The 21124-nt window shown below is 31.3% G+C and overlaps 3 protein-coding genes and 3 long non-coding RNA genes across 9 annotated transcripts; 2 read left to right on the top strand and 4 right to left on the bottom strand.

Moving 5' to 3' along the window:
• Nucleotides 1-71: 71 nt before the first annotated feature.
• LOC112904444 (uncharacterized protein C14orf119) lies at nucleotides 72-1292 on the bottom strand. Its single transcript, XM_025974493.1, has 2 exons — nucleotides 696-1292; nucleotides 72-256 (listed from the first exon to the last, which is right to left on the bottom strand). The coding sequence occupies exons 1-2, from the start codon at nucleotides 888-890 to the stop codon at nucleotides 89-91; spliced, it is 363 nt and encodes a 120-aa protein (XP_025830278.1). The 5' UTR covers nucleotides 891-1292; the 3' UTR covers nucleotides 72-88.
• Nucleotides 1293-1674: 382 nt separating this feature from the next.
• LOC108742584 lies at nucleotides 1675-6963 on the top strand. The gene is made up of 3 exons (XR_003231117.1): nucleotides 1675-2000; nucleotides 2147-2268; nucleotides 6114-6963. It is a non-coding gene; the product is annotated as an uncharacterized LOC108742584 (long non-coding RNA).
• Nucleotides 2689-2866, bottom strand: LOC112904434. Its single transcript, XR_003231118.1, has 2 exons — nucleotides 2823-2866; nucleotides 2689-2754 (listed from the first exon to the last, which is right to left on the bottom strand). It is a non-coding gene; the product is annotated as an uncharacterized LOC112904434 (long non-coding RNA).
• Nucleotides 2877-4627, bottom strand: LOC108742583. Of its 2 annotated transcripts, XR_003231116.1 has the most exons (5): nucleotides 4360-4627; nucleotides 4186-4304; nucleotides 3927-4098; nucleotides 3465-3659; nucleotides 2877-3101 (listed from the first exon to the last, which is right to left on the bottom strand). It is a non-coding gene; the product is annotated as an uncharacterized LOC108742583 (long non-coding RNA). The 2 variants fall into 2 exon arrangements; XR_003231115.1 differs by having other exon boundaries at nucleotides 4186-4621.
• Nucleotides 6964-7478: 515 nt separating the features above from the next.
• On the top strand, nucleotides 7479-11919 carry LOC108742579 (translation initiation factor IF-2, mitochondrial). Of its 3 annotated transcripts, none has more exons than XM_025974462.1 (7): nucleotides 7482-7659; nucleotides 7708-7840; nucleotides 7893-8505; nucleotides 8555-8848; nucleotides 8959-9729; nucleotides 11507-11584; nucleotides 11649-11919. In XM_025974462.1, exons 1-7 carry the CDS (start codon nucleotides 7601-7603, stop codon nucleotides 11819-11821), a joined length of 2121 nt encoding a protein of 706 aa, XP_025830247.1. In that variant the 5' UTR covers nucleotides 7482-7600; the 3' UTR covers nucleotides 11822-11919. The 3 variants fall into 3 exon arrangements, with proteins under 3 accessions (XP_018333347.1, XP_025830247.1, XP_025830248.1); XM_025974463.1 differs by having other exon boundaries at nucleotides 8959-9736; nucleotides 11514-11584; XM_018477845.2 differs by lacking the exon at nucleotides 11507-11584 and having other exon boundaries at nucleotides 7479-7659; nucleotides 8959-9807.
• Nucleotides 11920-12387: 468 nt separating this feature from the next.
• LOC108742578 lies at nucleotides 12388-20007 on the bottom strand. Its single transcript, XM_018477844.2, has 16 exons — nucleotides 19405-20007; nucleotides 18953-19349; nucleotides 18688-18884; nucleotides 18239-18508; nucleotides 18047-18183; nucleotides 17914-17940; nucleotides 17677-17847; nucleotides 17170-17512; nucleotides 15357-15911; nucleotides 15097-15294; nucleotides 14872-15046; nucleotides 14360-14810; nucleotides 14103-14295; nucleotides 13866-14042; nucleotides 13398-13782; nucleotides 12388-12725 (listed from the first exon to the last, which is right to left on the bottom strand). The coding sequence occupies exons 1-16, from the start codon at nucleotides 19900-19902 to the stop codon at nucleotides 12439-12441; spliced, it is 4461 nt and encodes a 1486-aa protein (XP_018333346.1). The 5' UTR covers nucleotides 19903-20007; the 3' UTR covers nucleotides 12388-12438.
• Between the last annotated feature and the right edge of the window lie 1117 nt (nucleotides 20008-21124).

Below are 21124 nucleotides of genomic sequence, written 5' to 3'. Positions count from 1 at the left end.
ACATAAAAATCAGTATAGAAAATTAATAATAAAATTTAAATACAATTATCATACGTATTTTTAAAAGATTATTTTTTTTTTAAGATTTCTAGTCTTCCAGCACATTTTCAGAATCATGATTCTCTTCAATCACTCCATTTTCTAGTTCTGATTTTAATTTTTCTGCAAATGTCTCATCTATTTCCATAATTTTCTTTAAAAATCTATCTTGTTGTTCTGGATTCCACTGAGTAAACCATTCTTTGAATAGTTTCACCTAAAATAAATAAAGTAATAATATTTTACTTCTATACATCAAACTAAATTTGTTTATTTTAAAATAACTTTTATATATTGTAAACAGAAGAATGTTACTTTTTTATATTAAAGTTTTTTCTTATAACTAAGAAAGCCTGGTTTTGAATATTTTAAAAAGAATCTCATTTCTAAGAGACAACATGTAAAATAGAACTTTTATAAAAGCCGAAATTTTGTTAATATAGAATGTTAAGAGACCTATTACTGAAAAATAATTATAAAATCACTAATGGCACGAAAGTTATTATGGCAAGAATGTAATATTTACACAAACGAAAAATACTCTCACTTTAATCAAAGCATTTTAGGTGCTTAACCTTGGTAAGGTGATAATTGCGGTTGTTTACAAAATCGTCGAGTTCAACGTCTTTGAATTAAGACAAAAACGGAAAACTTACCCTGCACTGAAATAAGGACATAGGTTTATCCTGGCAGTCAACTGCAGATATACTGTTCACAATCCCATTTATATAAATTTTCTTTGAATATTTTTCAGCCAGAATTGGAAGAAAATCGGATTTTTGTAATTCACTCCATTCATTAAACCACTGTATTAAATACCGAAATTGCGAATCAAAATTAAGATTCGTCATTTTTATTAAAGATCCAAGCAGGGTAGAACTACTAGCGAATATAAACTAATAAACGATAACACGATAACGATGATAAGGAAAAGAAGTGGTAGCTAGAAACGTGGTAACAGCTGTACAGCGAGGTGATCACAAAACCAACGGTACAATGAGTACAACGAAGAGAAAGGCAGCATAAAAGCGACTGAAAACCGTTTTAGTTGAATATTTTCAAAATAGATGTGCAGTAACCGAAATATTTTGATATTTTGACAAATATAAATTCTTTAACTTACAAAAATTTACCACATCATCTTCAACCAAACAATTAAAGAATAGCCAGCAAATTTTAAAAAATTTACGACCTTGACCCTCCCACAAAAATATAACTTGTAGCATTCCATTACCATAACCTTCAACCTTGTTGATTGTTAAGAAAATGTTTACAAAGTAAAGTATATGAAAGTAAACATGTTTCTAAATTACATATCATACTAATTCAACGTAACATTGCATTTTGTATTTATATTTATATTCAATGTTTCTATATATGGTAATTAAGGTCAAATGTAAGTAAATTTCTGTTTCGCACGGCTTTTGGTCATTTAGTCACCATTAGTATAGCATAGATAAGAACATATTTATGATAATGACATGAACTTATGACTAATCTACGCCTATGACATGCATATATGGAATTTATATGGATAATTATCAGATCTATGGACATTCGTTTAGTGTACCCCTATGGTGTACCTTTTGTGTATCTATTATCTATGGTTTATTATTTATAGTACCTTCCCAAAATGGCAAGTACACCGGTTTTCTGTTTTTCTTCGGAAAAAACAAGATTTCGTTAAATTTGACTTAATTTATCAATTGTATACGAGTTTACGATCTCTTCCATATCAATGTTTATTAAGGGTATAGAACCCTGAGAAAGCTTTGGAACTAGGAGTGATTGTTTGTTAAAAATTAGGGCTGGACTAGGACACAGGAACAAATTGGATCAAAGGGTAGGATTGTTTGAATTTGATGAATGAACAGTTTGAACAACACACATTGAAATTTACTTGACTTTCACTAGTACAATTGTACCCATTTGCAGCATTTCATTACTGGGACATTATATAGGTGATTAAAGTGAAAATATATAGAATAAGAAAAAATTCAGACAATAGAGAAAATTCATTTATTATCCTTTACTGTAGGTATATGTTCATACTCTTTCCATCCATTAATCTTATTTTTGACTTTCATTTGTTGTTTTCTTTTTACAGATAACTTCGGGTTTCATTTCTTCCTGCTTTCTCCAAAGGAAATTTTCCTTTAGCAGTTCAACCTACACAAACAGCGTAATTCCTTTGTAATTGAAAATCTTAAAGGGCCTTGTTGTCGAGAGGTAAGATGGCTAAGAATATTTTAAAATAGATATTGTAATTGGTGTTATTTGCTGGAAATGTTCAGATAACTATTCAACAAACGGTTCTATAAAGTTGAAAATAAAATATGTGTTAGAATTAGAAATTATTTANGTTGAATCATGTAGAACTCGTAGGGTAAATGCAAAGCAATTTATAGTAAGAATATGCAGTAAGCTAAGCGAAGAGGTAAGCAAGGTTAGACTATACTACAACTACTAAACGTGTTATTTCTACTACTACATTACTACTACATACAAAAAAAAAATAAAAACATCTAAATTCAACAATTACTTCAAATAAAATGAACAAAAATACGCATGCAAAATAATTCAAATTAACTACAAAAAAACATGCAAACTAAAAAATTAATTTGAATAAAATTGACTTAATGAATTCTACTAGATAGAGCATGCAAGATGAAGAACTCTTTAACTATGGGGTCACCTGTCTTCTCCAACGTCGATCTGAAACAGATACGGTGGTAACAGATTAATAAAGAGCAATTAAAATTAATTATAACAAGTATTCTCACCTTAATTAACTGTAGAACGTAATGTTTCAAGGTTTGCAGGTGTGAAAAGCAAACCAACTTCAGGAGAAATACCATAGCAGAAAATTTGTTGTTTCAGTGGAATTGGAATAAATCTCCAGTTGCTCTCACTCGTCGGTTGAAAATTGACTGCATAATGTTGGAAGGCGAAGACAAAAACAGCAAATCAAGAATATAGTTCATGAAAGACCACACCCATGTAGACATTAGTTGTTTCAGTAGGACCAAACAGAATTGAAATTCTCTCATTCGTTGGGCAATCTACAGAAAATAACAAAAAAACATATTAATTACACTATTCATTGAGGAAGGCATTAAAACAGCTAAAAATATGTAGCAAAAAGCAAGTAATATATCTGAATCATAAAATGGTGACAACTGTCAATTTACATAAATGACAAATAATCGTAGATGAATGACGTCAATTTGAGGTGTGAACAATAGATATTTGTTAAGGGCAACACCACAGATGTATAATAACCCCAACTTCTGCTGAGAACAACAGATAATTGCTAAAATGCCATAGATTCACTTTAATCTCAATTTATGCTATGGGCAAAAATTATTAATACCATAAAAGAAGATTAATAAAGAGCAATTAATATTATGTCATTGCATTCTCACCTTAATCAACTGTAGCCAAATCCACGAGGACTACCACGGCAGACAAATCTGTTGTTTCAGCAGTTTCCAAATTAATTTACAGTTACTTCTCTCTCACATGCTCAAAATTAACTGCATTATGTGAAGACATCAAAAGCACTGGTGGTTTCAGTAACATCAAAATTAATTATAACTCCATCTCATTTGTTTGGCAGTCTATAGAGATGGACAAGAAAATATAATTAATTACCACTTTTAAAACAAACAGATCAGTTATATTTTAAAGTGCCTATATGGTGGTACAGTTAGATATATAACCTTCATACTTATGGAAAAGTTAATTCCTCATTAATTTTGCTGTTCAGTTTCCATCATTTTCGAAAAACTGTTTAAAAGTTGTCTACTGAAAGTATATTACAAATATCTAAGAAATTGAAGTTTCTGGGACCTCATTTACTCTTTTTAATTGATACTGTTACTTACCAGTTCATTTGTTTATTGTAATAAATCTTCCCTTTAGCAATGGCACACTGCCTCCATTTTCAATTAAAAAAAGGCACTTCATCTTTGCTACAGCACCATATGTACACCTATGCTCTGGAGTGAATGAGGACTGATATAATTACTACTTTAATGCCGTCCAGTTTTAATGTTTCTGTAAAATGAAATATTGTCAAGCAGTATTCAGATATAATGCATTTAATCTCCGTATCTACCGATACAATTACAGCATGTAGCTCACCTTAATTAACTACAACTCCTTCACGATAAAAAGTTAACAGCTACAACACCGTAGCAGACCGCGTTTTACAATAGCATCAAAATGAACTCTTCAATCTTCAACTATTATTTATCGTCAATCTGTAAAAATGCAGAAGAAAAACAAATAAATTACACAAATAATTAAAACACGCACCGAAAAGCAAGAAAATTACAAAATTTAAAAATGGCGACGAAGCGTCGTTTCTAATACAAAATGGCAAGAGCGCAAGAGGACAAGATTCTAGATGCACAAAAATCATAGATTTATATGGTTCATAATTGTGTCAATTTACGCTAAGGACATATAGATAACTGTGACAGAAAAAACTAGAGTATAGATGAAAGAATCAACAAATGTAGTGGCGCTATAAACGTCAATCGACTTTTCAGCAAAAATTTGGATAAACTGAAGTTCTGCAATACATACAATTTTAACAGATTGATAATGTACAATTTACATTGATTATACTACGTATTCTCACCTTAACTAGCTACAAAATATAACCTAAGATTTACACGTGTGAAAAGCAAATGAAATTTAAGTAAAACAAGACAAGTTATAAATCTTTTCTTTAATAATAGCACATTGTCATCTTCCCAATGCAAAAAAGGCACATCCACGCTTTCTTCAGGACTGTAGGTACTGCTACTTTGCAGAGTGAAAGAGAATGCTATTGCTACTACTGCAGAATGATAGAGAAACCAATGTTTCATCATCTATGTCACCCAATGCTCCCGTAAAATGAAATATTATGAGCACATGGCAAAATAGTATTACGTAAATGAAAGTTAGTATCAGCAATTTCTTATGCTGAAGTGTACGATATATTGCATTCCTTTAAATTTTAATCATTGGCACAACAATTGAAAAAGAATGATGGCCGACAACAGCAACAATTAGAAAAGAATGATGGCCGACATCAATGACAATGCGACAACAATTGAAAGAGAATGATGGCCGACAACAGCAACAATTAGAAAAGAATGATGGCCGACACTACGTCATAGTAGAGCAATAAAAATGGCCGACTATTGACAATATGAATAAACGTAGAGCTATAAGATTTTATTTTTAAATTTGGACGTGAAAATTACTTTTTATAATGAGTACAGGAGCNGAAATTTTATTATCCAAACAGCAGTCTCATCAGGTAATGATGATTATGGTGTTGTATCGATCAGTTGTGAATATCAGCTTATACAATCAATACCTATATGGTTTAAATCTGTATGTATTTGTTCAAAAAGCATCTCTGCTTATTGATGTTTAGAATAGTGCTGTTAAGGAATTTGTTCTAAATAGATTACAGAATGTTAGAATTTGCAATAGATTAAAAACGTAAACATTGAGAAATAGGTAAATGTAACTGATTTGAACAAGTACTAAACTTAAAATATTAACAAAACCGCTTCTATATTGAAATTATAACTAAATGAAAGGTACGCTGGAACATTTCAGAAAGGGTATATTACATGCATTGTTTAACCCCATCCTTAATTTAGTCTTAATTAGTTTTGAATTTAAATTAACATAGCATCTTCGCGCGAAATTAAATGAGGGATAAAGTGATAAAGTGTTTGGTACATAAACAGTCTATGAAAGCATAACCACTGTTATTGTAAATGAATAATTTTTCACTTTGTTTTGCGTATTTATCTAATGTAGACATTTTTACCTTGTATCCTGTACATTACAGTTTTTTACGATTTCTGTTAGAGAAAATTACTTACAATGATAATAAAATTATTATTTCTGGCTTTCATTTGTTTTTTTTTCACAAATATGCGTAGGAATACACTAATTCCTGACTTTGCCAAACGAATTTTCCTGTATATGGAAAGTTTATTTAAATGGAATAAGTACATAGTTCCCATAAACTAATTAATATATTTGTTGTTTTTGAACAGGCTCCACAATACCAAGAGGCATAAAGATGGTTTTTGTTACAATATAATAATATTAATATGATGAAGAGCTTCTCTAAATGTGCCATGCCTTCCACACCATAGAGAGTCTTCGAATACTTTGGGTAAGATTTTAAGATCGTGTATTCCATTTGTTTGACATTAATTACTACTATAATTTTTTACTCTTCTGAATTGTAATAGTGAATTATTGAGTTTGATAGTCTTATTATATGATTGTTAAAAGTTACAGTTCTTAATTTATTTATTCATTTATTCAGTTACACAAGGTACTACAAGTTGCAAATTTGAACAGTGAGTGTATATCACAGAGGTAGGATACAATACAATAAAATGATAATATTACAGATTCAATTAAGAAAATTTTTTCTTATTAGACTTTTTATAAATTTAATACTTTTATTTTCAAGATTTATGTCTTAGTGTCCTTTGGTAATTTGTTGTGTAGTGCAATTGTTCTGTAAAAAGAGGTTTTTTCCAACTTCCAGGTTGACCACTATTAAAGCTCTGTGTCTAGTTTTACTTGAAGATTTATAGTACATATCAGTGAGGGTAACATGGTGGTGTTTAACTAAAACGTCTATATTATTTACATTTTCAATTCTTATCTGTTTGGGAATTGTTTGATATTCAGCAGGTTTTGTAATTTTCAAAAAATTCTCTTTTGCAACGATTTAATAGAACTTGGTATTTCCTTCACAAGTTAAACCTCAAGCTGAAACACCATAGGTCAATCTGGAATATAATAATCCCTAATAAAAATGCAAAGAAGCAATCTAGTGCATAAAATATTTTTAAGTTCTTAATATTTTAAAACAATGTTTAAGGTGAAGTTAACATTAAATTGTTTCAACAGGGTGTCATTTAAACATATTAAATGAACAAGAACACAAAAAATAAGAAGGATTCGAAATGTAAAGAAGTAGAGTCCAATCACGTTTCTTTCTCTTGGGCTTACGGAAAGGGTAAGAAATATTTAATNTACGTCAAATCCATAGATAGTCAGAGTACAATTAATGTCTACGACTGCGTTCCAATATACGCTGCGAGCATATAGTGTGAAATTTTTTAGTTTCTTTTTATTAGTATCAAAAATTTGGATAAACTGAAGTTCTGCAATACATACAATTTTAACAGATTGATAATGTACAATTTACATTGATTATACTACGTGTTCTCACCTTAACTAGCTGCAGCTACCTTCTAAGATTTACACGTTATGAATAGCGTGGCGAATTTACACGGTTATTTTCTGAAATGTGGCAAACGCTCATATTTTGCTGTTCATTGAATTGTGCGGCAACTGAACTAATTTTTTAATTATTGTAGTTATTTGTCTATGATAGTTATGTTATATTCAGTTATATTGCAGTAGTTCAATTATTATTCGGGTTTTACTTTTGAACTTCTACATTAGCCTCACTTTAAATTGCTGAGATGTTTGAATAAAGCTAGATAGTAAGATACAAATGGCTTTTTGTAAGCAATTTTCAAGATTAATAAGTTTGAAAAATTTAATTCAAGCAAGGTAAGTTATAAATGATACCAATGCAAGAATGTAGTCAGATCCGTTTAGGGCTCTACATCATCCATTTCGAAAGGAAGTCCACGAAGATATTCATAAACGTGTTTGGATTGTTTTCCTTACAGAACACAGTTTACATACCAGTAACTGTATTTTTAAAAGAAGAAAGACAAATGAAGAGCGTGTAAGTAATTATTAAATGCACTAGATAAATATAACTTCAAAAACTTCTTTAGAAAGCAGGTGCAATCAAAGGATTGCCTCCTAAATCAAAGGCTGAAGTAATCAGTATTTGGCCTAATATTACTGCTTCTGAATTATCAGAAGTTTTAAACAGTGATTTACAATATGTTTATGACATATTTCTGGGCTCAGTTAATAAACCCTATCAAATAATTAGTAACATGAAAGAGCTTCAGCTTGCTCTTCATAGAGCTGGAAAACGGATGCGAATAATTGGCAAACCTAAGAATAACATAGAAAAAATAAAAGATGCAGATGTTTATCCACGTCCTCCTGCTCCTAAATCAGCATTAAAACCGAGACCTCCTATTGTAACAGTCATGGGACATGTTGATCATGGGAAGACCACACTGTTAGATGCCCTCCGTCAATCGAATGTTGTCCAGCAAGAATTTGGCGGAATAACACAACATATTGGCGCCTTTTCTGTTACCTTGTTTTCTGGTGCCAAAGTTACTTTTCTAGATACACCAGGACATGCAGCGTTTACGTCGATGCGAGCTCGTGGAGCCAACATTACAGACATTGTAGTTCTTGTAGTTGCGGCAGACGATGGTGTCATGGAACAGACTTTAGAATCAATTAGAATGGCCAGAGAAGCAAGGGGTAAATAACCAGCAGAGTTTGTGTCTCTTCTAAAATTGCCTATTTCTAGTACCTATTCTGGTAGCAATAAATAAAATAGATTCACATAAAGCTGATGTAGAAAGAACAGAACAGATGTTGGTAGAAGCAGGAATTCAAGTAGAACGCCTAGGAGGTGATGTGCAAGCTGTACCTATATCAGCTTTGAAACAGGTAAATTTAGATAAATTGACAGAAGCTCTGGTTCTTCAAGCAGAAGTTATGGAAATTGGAGCAGATCCTACTGGACCTGTAGAAGCCACGGTGATCGATAGTAAAATTCATAAATACAGGGGAAGACTTTGTACAGTTGTCGTACAAAGAGGTAATTGGAAATAGTTTAGAAACACATAAATGAAGACTTGCTTTGGAATTTAAACGCACGTCCATGCAATAAGATTCAAATGTCCTGATTGATTAAAAAATTATTTCTAGGAACCTTAAAGAAAGGTGATATTCTTATTGCGGACACATGCTTCGCTAAAGTACGAGCGTTAAAAGACGAAAAAGGGAACATTCTAGAGAGCGTTGCTCCGGGATTTCCAGCAGAAATAGAGGGCTGGCGAGATCTTCCACCAGCTGGTGAACTAGTACTTCAAGTCGATTCGGAAAAACGTGCAAAAAGTGCAATCCGAGCGAGAGAAGAGAAGAAAGAATTAAAAAGAGCTGAAGAAGATCTAAAATATATCAAAGAAAAAGAAGAACAACATCTTCGGGAATACAAGAAAAAGCTGCAGCTAAAACAAAAGATTGGAAGAAGGCGTTTGAAAAGCGAAGGTCCCAGAAAACCGGAAATAGCTCCAGAAAGTGGCCCTCCAACATTTCATGTAGTTGTCAAAGGGGATGTTGATGGTACAGTGGAAGCAATTTTGGATACTCTAGATACTTATGAGTCAGAAGATGTCAAATTATCTTTAATACATTTTGATGTGGGATCAGTTACGGAAAATGACGTTGAACTTGCTGAAATGTTTAAAGGGACAATCTATGCCTTCAATGTTGATATTCCACTTCCCATACAACAAATGGCCGACAATGTTGGAGTTCCTGTTAAAAAACATAATGTCATATACAAACTCATAGATGACGTAAAAGAAGAAATAAATTCTAGACTGCCTCCCAAAGAAGTTGAAGAGATACTGGGTGAAGCTACAGCTTTGCAACAATTTTTCATAAATGAAAAAAGGAAAAAAGTAGCCGTAGCAGGCTGCAGATGTATAAAAGGATTTCTGAAGAAATCAGCAAAGTATAGAGTAAAACGAAAAGATGAAGTTATTTTTGAAGGTAGGATTAATAAAAAAACAAGACAAGTGGTTCTCTTACAAAAAGTACTTAATTTAATTTACAGGTTCTTTGGCGTCAATGAGACATTTGAAAGAGGAAGTAGATACAATAAAAAATAANGTGAAAATTACAGTTGTTAGTATTTTAAAATATAATATTTAAGATGAAATTAACATTAAATTGTTTCAACAGGATGTCATTTAAACAGATTAAATGAACAAGAAGACAAGAAATAAGGATTCGAGACCTGGAGAAGTGGAGCCCCTTCATTTCTCCCTCCCCTTGGACTTGAAAATATGTGCAGTCCAATTTACAGTGATATGTGATATGTGATGTTCTGTCTGTCTGTCTGCTATGGGGCTCATTTCACCATGGGTGATATTACTTTTCCATTCCTAAGCATGTATTATTAAGAGGCATTTCTCTGTTGTCAACGCTTAGAAATAAAACTCGAGCACCGTACAGTAATCCTTTAGGTAAGCAATTGTTTCACTGTTGATTATTTTGCTTTTTGATTGTACTTGATTTTCATAATAATTATTCGTCTCTGGCATCTGTGGTTTCTCTTTAACAGTTATCTATAGTTCGTAGCAGAAATTAACGTCGTGTATCTATGATTTTGCTTTTTAACTATTATCTATTGTCTGTAGCTTAAATTAATGTTAAGGTGAATCTATGATTATTTCTTTATACAATTATCTATTGTCTGCGACATAAATTGATGCTTCGTAGATTTATGATTTTTCGACATTTGTGTCATCTAAAGTTGACGATTGTCATCATTTTATAATTCAGATATTTTACTTGCTTTTTGGTGCGTTTTTTTTTAGGTGTGTTTAACCCCATCCTTAATTAATATGTTTGTTTGTCCGTTTCCGCAGATTGTCGCAACAAATGAGAGAGAATAAAGTTTAGTTTGGTCATACTGATACAACAAATGTCTACATGGGTGTGGTCTTTTGTGAACTATGTCTTTAATTTGCTGTTCTCGTCTTCACCTTGCAACATTATGCAGTCAATTTTGAAGCGGCGAGTGAGAGCAACTGGAGATTTATTCGAATTCCACTGAAACAACAAATTTTCTGCTATGGTATTTCTCCTGAAGTTGGTTTGCTTTTCACACCTGCAAACTTTGAAACATTACGTTCTACAGTTAATTAAGGTGAGAATACTTGATATAACTAATTTTAATTGCTCTTTATTAATCTGTTACCACCGTAACTGTTTCAGATCGACGTTGGAGAAGACAGATGACCCCATAGTTAAAGAGTTCTTCATCTTGCATGCTCTATCTAGTAGAATTCATTAAGTCAATTTTATTCAAATTAATTTTTTAGTTTGCATGTTTTTTTTGTAGTTAATTTGAATTATTTTGCATGCTTATTTTTGTTCATTTTATTTGAAGTAATTGTTGAATTTAGATGTTTTTATTTTTTTTTGTATGTAGTAGTAGTGTAGTAGTAGAAATAACACGTTTAGTAGTTGTAGTATAGTCTAACCTTGCTTACCTCTTCGCTTAGCTTACTGCATATTCTTCCTAATTTGCTTTGCATTTACCCTACGAGTTCTACATGATTCAACGTTTCGTTATCGTGTGTGTTTCTTCTCACCCTTGTGGAATTAGGGAGGGCCTCCCCGAACGACTTCCCTTGGGCTTAGCTATTTNTAAATGAAAAAAGGAAAAAAGTGGCCGTAGCAGGCTGCAGATGTATAAAAGGATTTCTGAAGAAATCAGCAAAGTATAGAGTAAAACGAAAAGATGAAGTTATTTTTGAAGGTAGGATTAATAAAAAAACAAGACAAGTGGTTCTCTTACAAAAAGTACTTAATTTAATTTACAGGTTCTTTGGCGTCAATGAGACATTTGAAAGAGGAAGTAGATACAATAAAAAATAATATGGAGTGCGGACTATTGTTTTCTGATAAAGATTTTATTGTAGAACCGGGAGACATAATAATTTGTTATGAAAAACGGTTAGAACCTCAAAAATCCGATTGGGATCCAGGATTTTAAATTATGTATTAGTTTAAATTAAGTGTGAAATAACTTAATTTGTATATATAATTATATATATTTACGTTTAAAGCGCCAATTTTTTCATTTTTGTAAATACAATTTTACAAACAAATGCCTACTTAGTTGCCTAGTAGTTTTTAATTTCTTTTCTAGTATTTTTTTTAATATTCGAATAATTTGTAGCTTGGTAAGCAGATAACGGACTAAAAGATAAGTTAATTTGAATAAATAAGAAAGAGCGTAGTAGACAAGCATTGGAGTTACAACTGAAGCACCTAGGGACAACAAAAACGATAAAAAAGATGACTTTTTTCATGATAATGAACACTTTTTCTTTTCTTATAGTAAGTAGTCCAACTTCATGTCTAGTATTTTGAGAATAAATCGGCCCCAAAAATAGTAATTTACACAAAAAATACGAGAGTTGCAGGGCCATACGATTCATCCCTAACCTACTCGTTTTAACAAAAAAAAAAAAATATATATTAAATATCGAAAAACAAAAGCGGAAATTATTGGGAACAGATGCTTAGAATTAACTACTACGGAAATGATATTGAATATCGCTTTGAATATTTTAGTCCTTATGTATTTACAAAATGAAAGTACCTATTTTACTTGGTTTCAGTCATTTGTTGCAACAGTTCCATCAACGTATGAAACCTTTGCCTGATCTGAAAAACGGTCCTATTTTCTAACGACTCTGCAATTTTTTCGAAAGCTTTATCTTTATCAATCTCCTTTTGTAGTGTTTCCAAAATTATCCTATCTTCATCTAAGGTCCATATTATATCATCACTGTTTTTATCACTGTGACTGGGGGAAGTAGTCATATTCTCGGCTTCCTCTCCCGACTCGTCAGTTTCACTGTTAGTATTATATTGGGACGATTCAGGAACATCTAGGAAAAAAGTAACAGATTTTAACGAAATTCTAATTTTTCTCAATTACAGTAATTTCAGTAGTACTTCGTCATTTGGTTGCTTTTAAAATATAAATTTGTAGTTAAATTTTATTCAATTTTTGAATCAAACACGAGTGGAAATTAAAATTGTCTTATTTTAATTAATTCATTTAAATAAAAAAACAAGTACATCCCTTTATAAATTACAGATTTTTTCATAGCCGAAGTAATTAAAGTTTTAATAACTAAGATAAATGTGCTAGTAAATAACTGAAAACATTTATTATCAAATTGGCAAAATAACACCAGACAATGTACTTAAAAAATAGATTATTGGAAACTTAAAAACTTGTCTTGGTGACGAAGTAACGCTTCATTTACCGTATTTTATAAAAATTTAAGTTTATTAGAATTTTATTATTTTTCAATTTTAGATTTATCGTCGTTTAATTATTATTAACGATAAAATAGAGAAGAAGAAATGGTGAATTATACTAATAGCACTTTAATAATATATAGTATATTCTGTTTAATAACAATTCTCTGTTATCATGAATCCATACTTGATGAAAATGTAATAAAATCTGTATATTCTTATTACATATTGAGATTATTTATTGCTATCATTTTTGCTTCGCTTCAATTTGCTTTTAAATAAACCCAACTTACCACTTTCCGATTCAGTACTATGCTCAGAGTTCATTTTCAATTCTGCTGACTCTACTGGCATATTAGCTTCGTAATTAGTAGGGTCATCATTTAAACTTCTTTTATCACTATTACTACTTCGTACAGTAGTAACTGTTAAATTTCCAGTACTATTTGTTGCAATTTTTATGTTAGTACCAGGAGATGATTGAGTACTCGCACCTTTTTGTCTGCAAACTTTCCCACACCCATTTCTACCATTACCACTGCTTGTTTTAGTAGAAGTTTTTTCTTTATCAACACCTTTTGCATCGGTGTTTTTCGGTTTTCTTTTCCTTGGTGATCGATTAGTTCTCTGATTTGTTTTTTTTCTATCATCATCTTCACTATCTGCATGAGTACGGCCCTGTATACAACATAAGGAATAAAATAATTTTTTTCGATGATTCCATCATAAATATATAATTAACAGAATATGTTTTAAATTACATCATCTTGAGATTCCTTTGTAGGTGATATTTGTTTTGACAGGCTGGAGTCTGATCTCTTTTTTTGCTTTTCAACATATAATTTTATGTTATGTTCAGGACCTGATTTACCATCGAATGTAACATTTGCTAAACGTAGTCCTTTTCCTGTCTGAATATAAATGCGGCCCTGTATAAACTGCAATTTTTTATTTTCATATTACAAATTTTACTTATTTCTTGGTATTTATTATGTTACCTTTGTTCCACATGGTATACAGTGCCTTGATCTAGTTTTATACAGGATGTTTTCACTTTCATGACATTTACAAATACATTTTGGCCCACCATAAGGATCCTCACTATCTGGTAGAGTTATATTTTCATAAATTTCATTCTCATTTTTGATGTCAACTGAAAGATCAATGTTTTCAAACGGTCCTTGAAGTAAACTGTAATAAAAATATACATAATGAAATGGAATCTAAAATACACATTTTTACAAATCATACAGACCTTTCCGGTGGTTTTTCAGATGGAAATATTTGCATAAACCAATCTGTTAGTAAACTATTACCTTTTAGAAGAGGTAAAATAGTATTTTTAACTTTGTCAATTGTGACATCCACACAGGATGCCAATTCTGTCAGACACCTGTACACTTTTCGTAATTGTGCAGGTTGATCTTTGAAATATGCTTCCAATTTGCATAAAAAGAGGGACATATTGCTTAACATTAAATGTGGTATAAGTTTACCAATTTCGCTTGCTTGAGTTGGAGTAAGAAATGTAAGGAATTCATCTAATAAATCCTGATATTTTGGATGTAATAGGTGTTCAATATTTTGATAAAGATCAGAAACTTTGTCATATTTTTCATCAAAGTCATTCAAAATTTTCATAAACTGATGATACTCATCATGATTCAATGTTTTGCGTACTTTATCAAAGTATGCATAAGCATAAGCTAAAAATAGAATTATAAAACAAAAATTTGTTCATCATTATTAAGCCTTTTCTTTTTTTACTTTCAGCTCTTTCTTGAATAACACAATTATCTTCAGGTTTTAACATAGCAAGCATTGCATTGTATTCACGCTTCAGTTTAGCCCTTTTTCTTTCTGTCCCAGGACGTTCCTTTCTTCTGGCACATTTAATGGTAGAGCTGGCCACCATTAATGCATTAATATCATCAGGATTATCCTGTAAAATTAAATTGACCACAAAAGTTAACAAATAAATTAAATGTTTACCTTTTCCATTGTATCATCTTCTATTGTAATGCAATCTTCTTCTTGTGAAGAAGTTCCATCACTTTCGATACTTCTTTTCTTTTCATTATCTTCTACGTCTAATTGTTTAGTGCTATTATTAGTTGAAGTTATTTCCATACAATTGCTAATAGAACCATTCAATGAAGACATGTTTAAAGGAAGTTTTCCTTTCTTAAACTAGATAAAAGGTTATAACCTTAACAAAATACACTTACAAAATTGCCAAAGTAATTACTTACTTGTTCTGAACTCTTTTGATCAGTACTACATCCATCTCTGCCTTTTTCATTAACAGTAATATTCACCTCATCTGTCTTGCCAATAGAGCTGTTAATAGTTATTTCCATGTTTTCAGTCAAAGGCTTTTTTATAGGAGTGTTCAAGCTGGGCATATTAGGTAGCATTTCTAAAGCGTTGCTTTTATTTTTAAGACTTTGAAAAATTGATGAATTAAACTTCAATTTAGCTAAGGATGGTCCAATTAGTTCCTTTATGTTCTTTGAAGAAAATACATTGGCTCCTTTATTTTTTTGCTTGCAAATACGGGAAAATAAACGGCTCTTCGGTGTAGACTGAGAAGCCAATTTAATACCTTCGTAAAATACGTTCTTGTCTTTTCCAGCTTTTCGGTGAAGAGAGCGGAGAGTTGTATACGGAACGGATGAAATAGGAGACTTAAGAATTTTAGGCTTCGAGAAACCTTTTGTAACGAATCTTTTGAAAGCAGGGGGCTTTACTATTTTCTTTATAGTCCCTGCTAACGGGGATAATTGTTTTGGTAAAGATATTCCACTCTAAAGAGAAAAGCAAATTACATCAATACATAGTCAAATAAGAAGTTTGTTTTATATTATTTATACGTCAAATCCATAGATAGTCAGAGTACAATTAATGTCTACGACTGCGTTCCAATATACGCTGCGAGCATATAGTGTGAAATTTTTTAGTTTCTTTTTATTAGTATAAAATTACTAAAGTCAAACTTCACACAAGGTTTTTTATTTCAATTTAACTGTTTTTGTTGGGTAACTTTCTTTTTTTTACTTTTCGATTCATACATTAGAGTTTGTAATGTTAGCTGTAATAAAGCAGCAGTGGCCGCAAGTTTAACAATCTGTATCAGAACACAGTCACTGTTAAAGAACACCGAAAAGCGATACTGCTCACACTCTATGATTGAAATACAGGTTACGGTTCGAAGTGTATCAGAACTACTTTATTGATCATAGATTGATTAAATTTTGAAGTATTCTATATGAGGAAGGTGTCGAGAAAACGATCCATTAAGATTAAATCCAAACGACTAATATAGTAAAAAGTTCGACTTATTTAAGGTATGGCGCTATCTTTTTTAGCGTTAGCAAGATTTTGTTTGCGTTTTGTTTGACAAATGCAGCGTACAGTATGAACGCTTTTTATACCTTTTATTAGTCATGATGCTTTTTACATTCATTCCTTGGTATTAGGTTTTTGCCTTCTTCTTGACTAGAAAATACAACTTAACCCGACCTGCGCCAAAATGACTGAAGATAGGAGATCATAAAAACTATGAAGGGATGCGCACTAAAGTAATGCGCAGCAACTGGCGAGCGAGCTTTTAGGTGTACTCGTTCGCCCTTATTATTACGATTTACCCATGGGCATTATTTAAAAATGCATTTTTATAGCACAAGTGTACATGTTGCGATATCTAATCATCTTGGGCATGCATCAATTTCTGTATTGCCAGTTGTTAAAAATAAAAAACAGTCTTGATAAAGACTACGTCATGACTTAAACAAAAGCTTCTTGCGCGTTTGTCAACGTGAATAACATTGCCTTACTGCGACGTTTTTATGGCTTGTGTCGAATATACGTCTTTATGTAGTTTTTACTTCTTAAATTTTATGCTTCTCATTCTAATATTTTTGAGGGGTTCAGAATTAGCATAACCATTGTTTCACTTCTACCCTGTAAGAGACTGATAAACTGATTATTTCACTGGCAGGATGCGAGTGAAACAAAAGCTAGTGCCCCCTTTTCTTTTTTTCAAAAACAAAAAAAAAATCTCACCTCTTTTTCTTTGGGATAAAGAAATGTTCTCCACTGGTACGACAATGTTTCTTTGTTTCTCTGAAATGGTGCTAACATTCCGTAAGTTTCCAGATTAAAAACGTAGTGAAAGGTTGGGGGCGCTTTTCCATTTTCGAAATAGTACAGAATTGGGTTGGGAGCTGCATTCTTTGATTTGTTATGCTTTATATGCTGACAAAGCCTATTAACATTCTTCACTGGCATCATGTAGCGTACAATAAAATGACAAACGTGATTCAGCTTTACTTCCCCATCTTTATGAATATGATGCGAATCGCTTTTTAAATAATCACAGAATTGTTCTAAACCCAAGGCAATTAATCTGAAACAAAGATAATTAAAGTACACAAAGGAGAAAATAAAAGGAGAGATTTAAAATAAGAGACACTCGCATACGTGAGAGAAGTCCCTAGGAGTCTTAACATCACCTAGGTTGTATATTTGTCTGATTCCTCATGAAATAAAAAACTTAGATAAAAGACTTACTCGTTTTCGTGTTTTGTATAGTCATGTTTTGCAAATGTAAACGCCGAAGATTTAAAGGGGATGCAGGGTAAAAGTGAAGGGTATATGAACACTTTGCTCTTAGAAATAGTCTCTAAAATAGATGGCGGAAATGTATAAATATATACACTTGTACCCCTTCTTCTGTCTATTCTACGAAAATAATGAAAAAGGGAATTACACATACAAAAAATGGCACTTTATAAAAAGTATACTTACGATTCTTGTATAACTCGTGAAAAATGCCTGAAAAAATCATATTTTAAAAATTAGCATTGTTTTTATTTTTGTCTTTTGGGAGTACATCTGTCATCAAAAACAGAATTATGTGTATTTGTAAGTTTATACCTACCGTACTATTTGTCTACCTTCTTCACAATCCTTTACAAACTTCTTTTCCCAATCGGAAATTAATTCAATAGCAGCTTCAAGATTTGCAGCGTTAAAATTGGAATTTGGATGACTTTTACTTAAATACTTTAAATTCAACTATAAAAAAAAATGACAAAGGAAATTATTAAATAATTAGTGATAATTTAATTACCAATTTTTCCTTGAAGTCTACCGCCATTTCGCAAAATTCAGGATGCTGATAAGTAAGTAAAAAATTTTGAGTTAACATTTGAACGTGTTGTCTCATTTGTTGCTGCAATAAAAGTAATTGGCCATAATCCATATATTGAGCAGTCATCAAAATTTGTGTTTCACAATTACTAATATTGATTTCATGAGATGTATCATTGATTTGTACTTGGGGCTTTTCCTCAACTGTATTCAAGTTTGTTGTCTTTTTTATTATTTCAATTCCTTTTTGCTGCAATTGATAAGAATTTAACTAGAGTGCTAATCAAAAGTTGAAATAATCAGAAAATTGAAGAATCAACCGAAAGCACAACTAAATTAGTTGTTAAATTTTAATGAAACCTAGATATAATAAAGAGAAAAATTTAAATTTGTGTAATTTATTTTATCTTTAATAGTAAACTCAAATACCCTGTCTGGCGATTTAGTAGCACCTAGAGTTTCATCTAACACCTTGTATTGAGGCTCATTTTCAAAATTAACGCTCACATTTTCTAACTGGCTTGTAGAGAATGATTCTGCATACTCAAAGAGCTCTGATATCAGCTCATTTAATTCTTTTTTAGTAACCTTAACCCCTCTGTCTGCCCTTAAGTCCTCACGATCAACTAAGTTGATAAAAAAAGAAGAAAACAATTTAAAATAGAAAATGAATGAAAGATGATGTATTTTTTACCCCTATCAATTTCATCTGCTAGAACATTATATTCAGGGTCATGATCTTCATCTTCACGAGCTTTTGTAACTTCTTCTAGTGGTCTCATAAATTCTTTTAAGAAGTTGCCCCATTCTTCATCATCACAGTCCATGTCATACATATCAGTGGTAATATCAGGAGGCACAAAAGCCTCTTCTATTATTTCTAGAGGTGTCTCACTGAGACAGAATTTTGACCTTGTCCTTAGAGCAATGTTTGTCGTCTCTTCAGTTGAATCCTTTTTAGAAGGAGGAACTTTGAAAACACCATCTTCTGTCCAGTTTGTTTGTGTCCCACAGTCATTCTTTGAAGGAGTGGGAGGTGTTGAGCAACGTGGTGATTCACTTACAAGTGAACTGTCTCTATCATCTTCACTCTACAATTTTCATAGTAGTTATAATTGTTTAATAAAATTACAAAAGAGGACTTACATCGTAATCACCGGGTACATATTCATCATCAGAAGAGTCTTCTGGAAGTTCATCATTAATTAACACATGCACTTCAGGAGATGTACTAGTTGATGGAGGCCAAGGTAAAGTGGCTATTGAATTAGAAGAATGAAGTTCTTTTGCTTTTGCTCTAGTAAGTTTAGGTTCAAAAGTTACAGATTCTAGTGCATTGTTTGGGTTTTCCGCTTTCCTTAGTAGTACTTGCATATCTTCATTTGTAAGGACTTGCTTTAAAATAGTTTTAACATTAGTTGCAGTGAGATTTGTTTTTGAGGCTTTTTCATCTAGAATATGGTCTAGTTCATCTTCCACCTTCTTAATAAATTCTTTTTCGTCATGACTTAACTGAACAGTTTTTGATTTCTTTGTTTTTTTACTTTCTGGTGACTCCACAACTATTGTTAATGAATTGTCATTTGAATTCTCATCATTTATTACTTCGTCAATGTTTGTTGTTATAGAAGGCTTGCAATCCATTTTTCAAAAGTGTTTTAATTAAATAGTTAAATAACACACTATTTAGAACAAAAGCAGCAAAAACAAACTTCCAAATATGCATATAGAACATGTAAACAAGAGGGTACTCTTGTATTATTTTGAGGTTAGTAAAGTTAGTATATATATAATATATCTATGGTTAATAAATACATATTGAATAATAATAATATTATTGATGTTTTTGAACTATTGCGTGAAATCAGAGAAGATAGCTGGGTTAGATAAGAAACAATAACTTTCGATAACTTGAAAAGATCAGAAGATGGCGCTGATATGAAAAAGCAGTAAAGTAGCCAGACAACCCTCTTGTTGGGGCAAGGCAAGGGGTTAAAACAAAAAAAAGGGATTGTAGGTTTTGTCTCATTGTTATTTCACACGAATATTTTAAAAGATGTGAGCCTAGTCAGTAATCTCAGTAGTAATTAATCAATCACTGGGGTGGGGGGGAAGCTTGCCAACGGTTTCAAAGGTTTAGAGCCATAAACTATTTTAAACTACATTAAGTTAACGATTTAAAAATTAACATTAACAGTATTCTTATTTGAACAATTTATTCAATTATACATTCGAATTATCACTGTATAATGTTATTTTTTAGTTAGTTTGTATAATATTCTTTTCATTATAAAACAGCATGAAATGCAAAATATGTAAAAAAAATTAAAAAAAAAATGTTAAGAAACTGTATAATAAATATAAAAATTTGAACACATGTGCTTGCACACTCACAAGAAATAATCATATGACTAGTTCATTAATATTTTAATCTAAGATTTAAAATAAATAGCATAATTTTTTATTATATCTACAAGTATGGTTAACAATAACACCATCAAACTTCAGGTGCTTAAATGCTTAAAAATCATGCTAGACGTATTAGCTTCAAGTCAAATAAAATTATTCTCAGTCTTAACACAAATACTATGTCAATTCTTTTGTCTTATCTATCATACTAATCAAGATATATGTATATATTTATGTACGTTTAAATATATATCTTTACAGCATTTACCAATATTTCTTGTTAGCATTACATTTATGTATTTTACATATCTTTGTACAATAATTAAATGTTTTTGTTTATAACGTATTTGTTAATGAAGTTAAAATTTTAATAATGAATTAAAAGAAGAAGACAATGCAAAATAATGTTTGTCTTCACTAATATAGTATTTTTAAAATTATGGACAAATATTAAAGG

Source organism: Agrilus planipennis, unplaced genomic scaffold (genome assembly GCF_000699045.2).
Source record: "Agrilus planipennis isolate EAB-ADULT unplaced genomic scaffold, Apla_2.0 scaffold44, whole genome shotgun sequence".
NCBI classification, from domain to species: Eukaryota; Metazoa; Arthropoda; class Insecta; order Coleoptera; family Buprestidae; genus Agrilus; species Agrilus planipennis.
Note: the sequence above shows the minus strand (reverse complement) of the source record. Positions and strands in the feature narration are given on the sequence as shown.

Coding starts and splice junctions, on each gene's coding strand:
- LOC112904444 (XM_025974493.1), bottom strand. CDS start 890: ATGACGAATCTTAATTTTGATTCGCAATTTCGGTATTTAATACAGTGG. Junction 257..695: donor TGTCCTTATTTCAGTGCAGG/GTAAGTTTTCCG, acceptor TATTTATTTTAG/GTGAAACTATTCAAAGAATG.
- LOC108742579 (XM_018477845.2), top strand. CDS start 7,601: ATGGCTTTTTGTAAGCAATTTTCAAGATTAATAAGTTTGAAAAATTTA. Junction 7,841..7,892: donor GAAAGACAAATGAAGAGCGT/GTAAGTAATTAT, acceptor AAACTTCTTTAG/AAAGCAGGTGCAATCAAAGG. Junction 8,506..8,554: donor AATGGCCAGAGAAGCAAGGG/GTAAATAACCAG, acceptor GCCTATTTCTAG/TACCTATTCTGGTAGCAATA.
- LOC108742578 (XM_018477844.2), bottom strand. CDS start 19,902: ATGGATTGCAAGCCTTCTATAACAACAAACATTGACGAAGTAATAAAT. Junction 18,885..18,952: donor AGCAGATGAAATTGATAGGG/GTAAAAAATACA, acceptor TTATCAACTTAG/TTGATCGTGAGGACTTAAGG. Junction 17,513..17,676: donor TATACAAAACACGAAAACGA/GTAAGTCTTTTA, acceptor TCTTTGTTTCAG/ATTAATTGCCTTGGGTTTAG.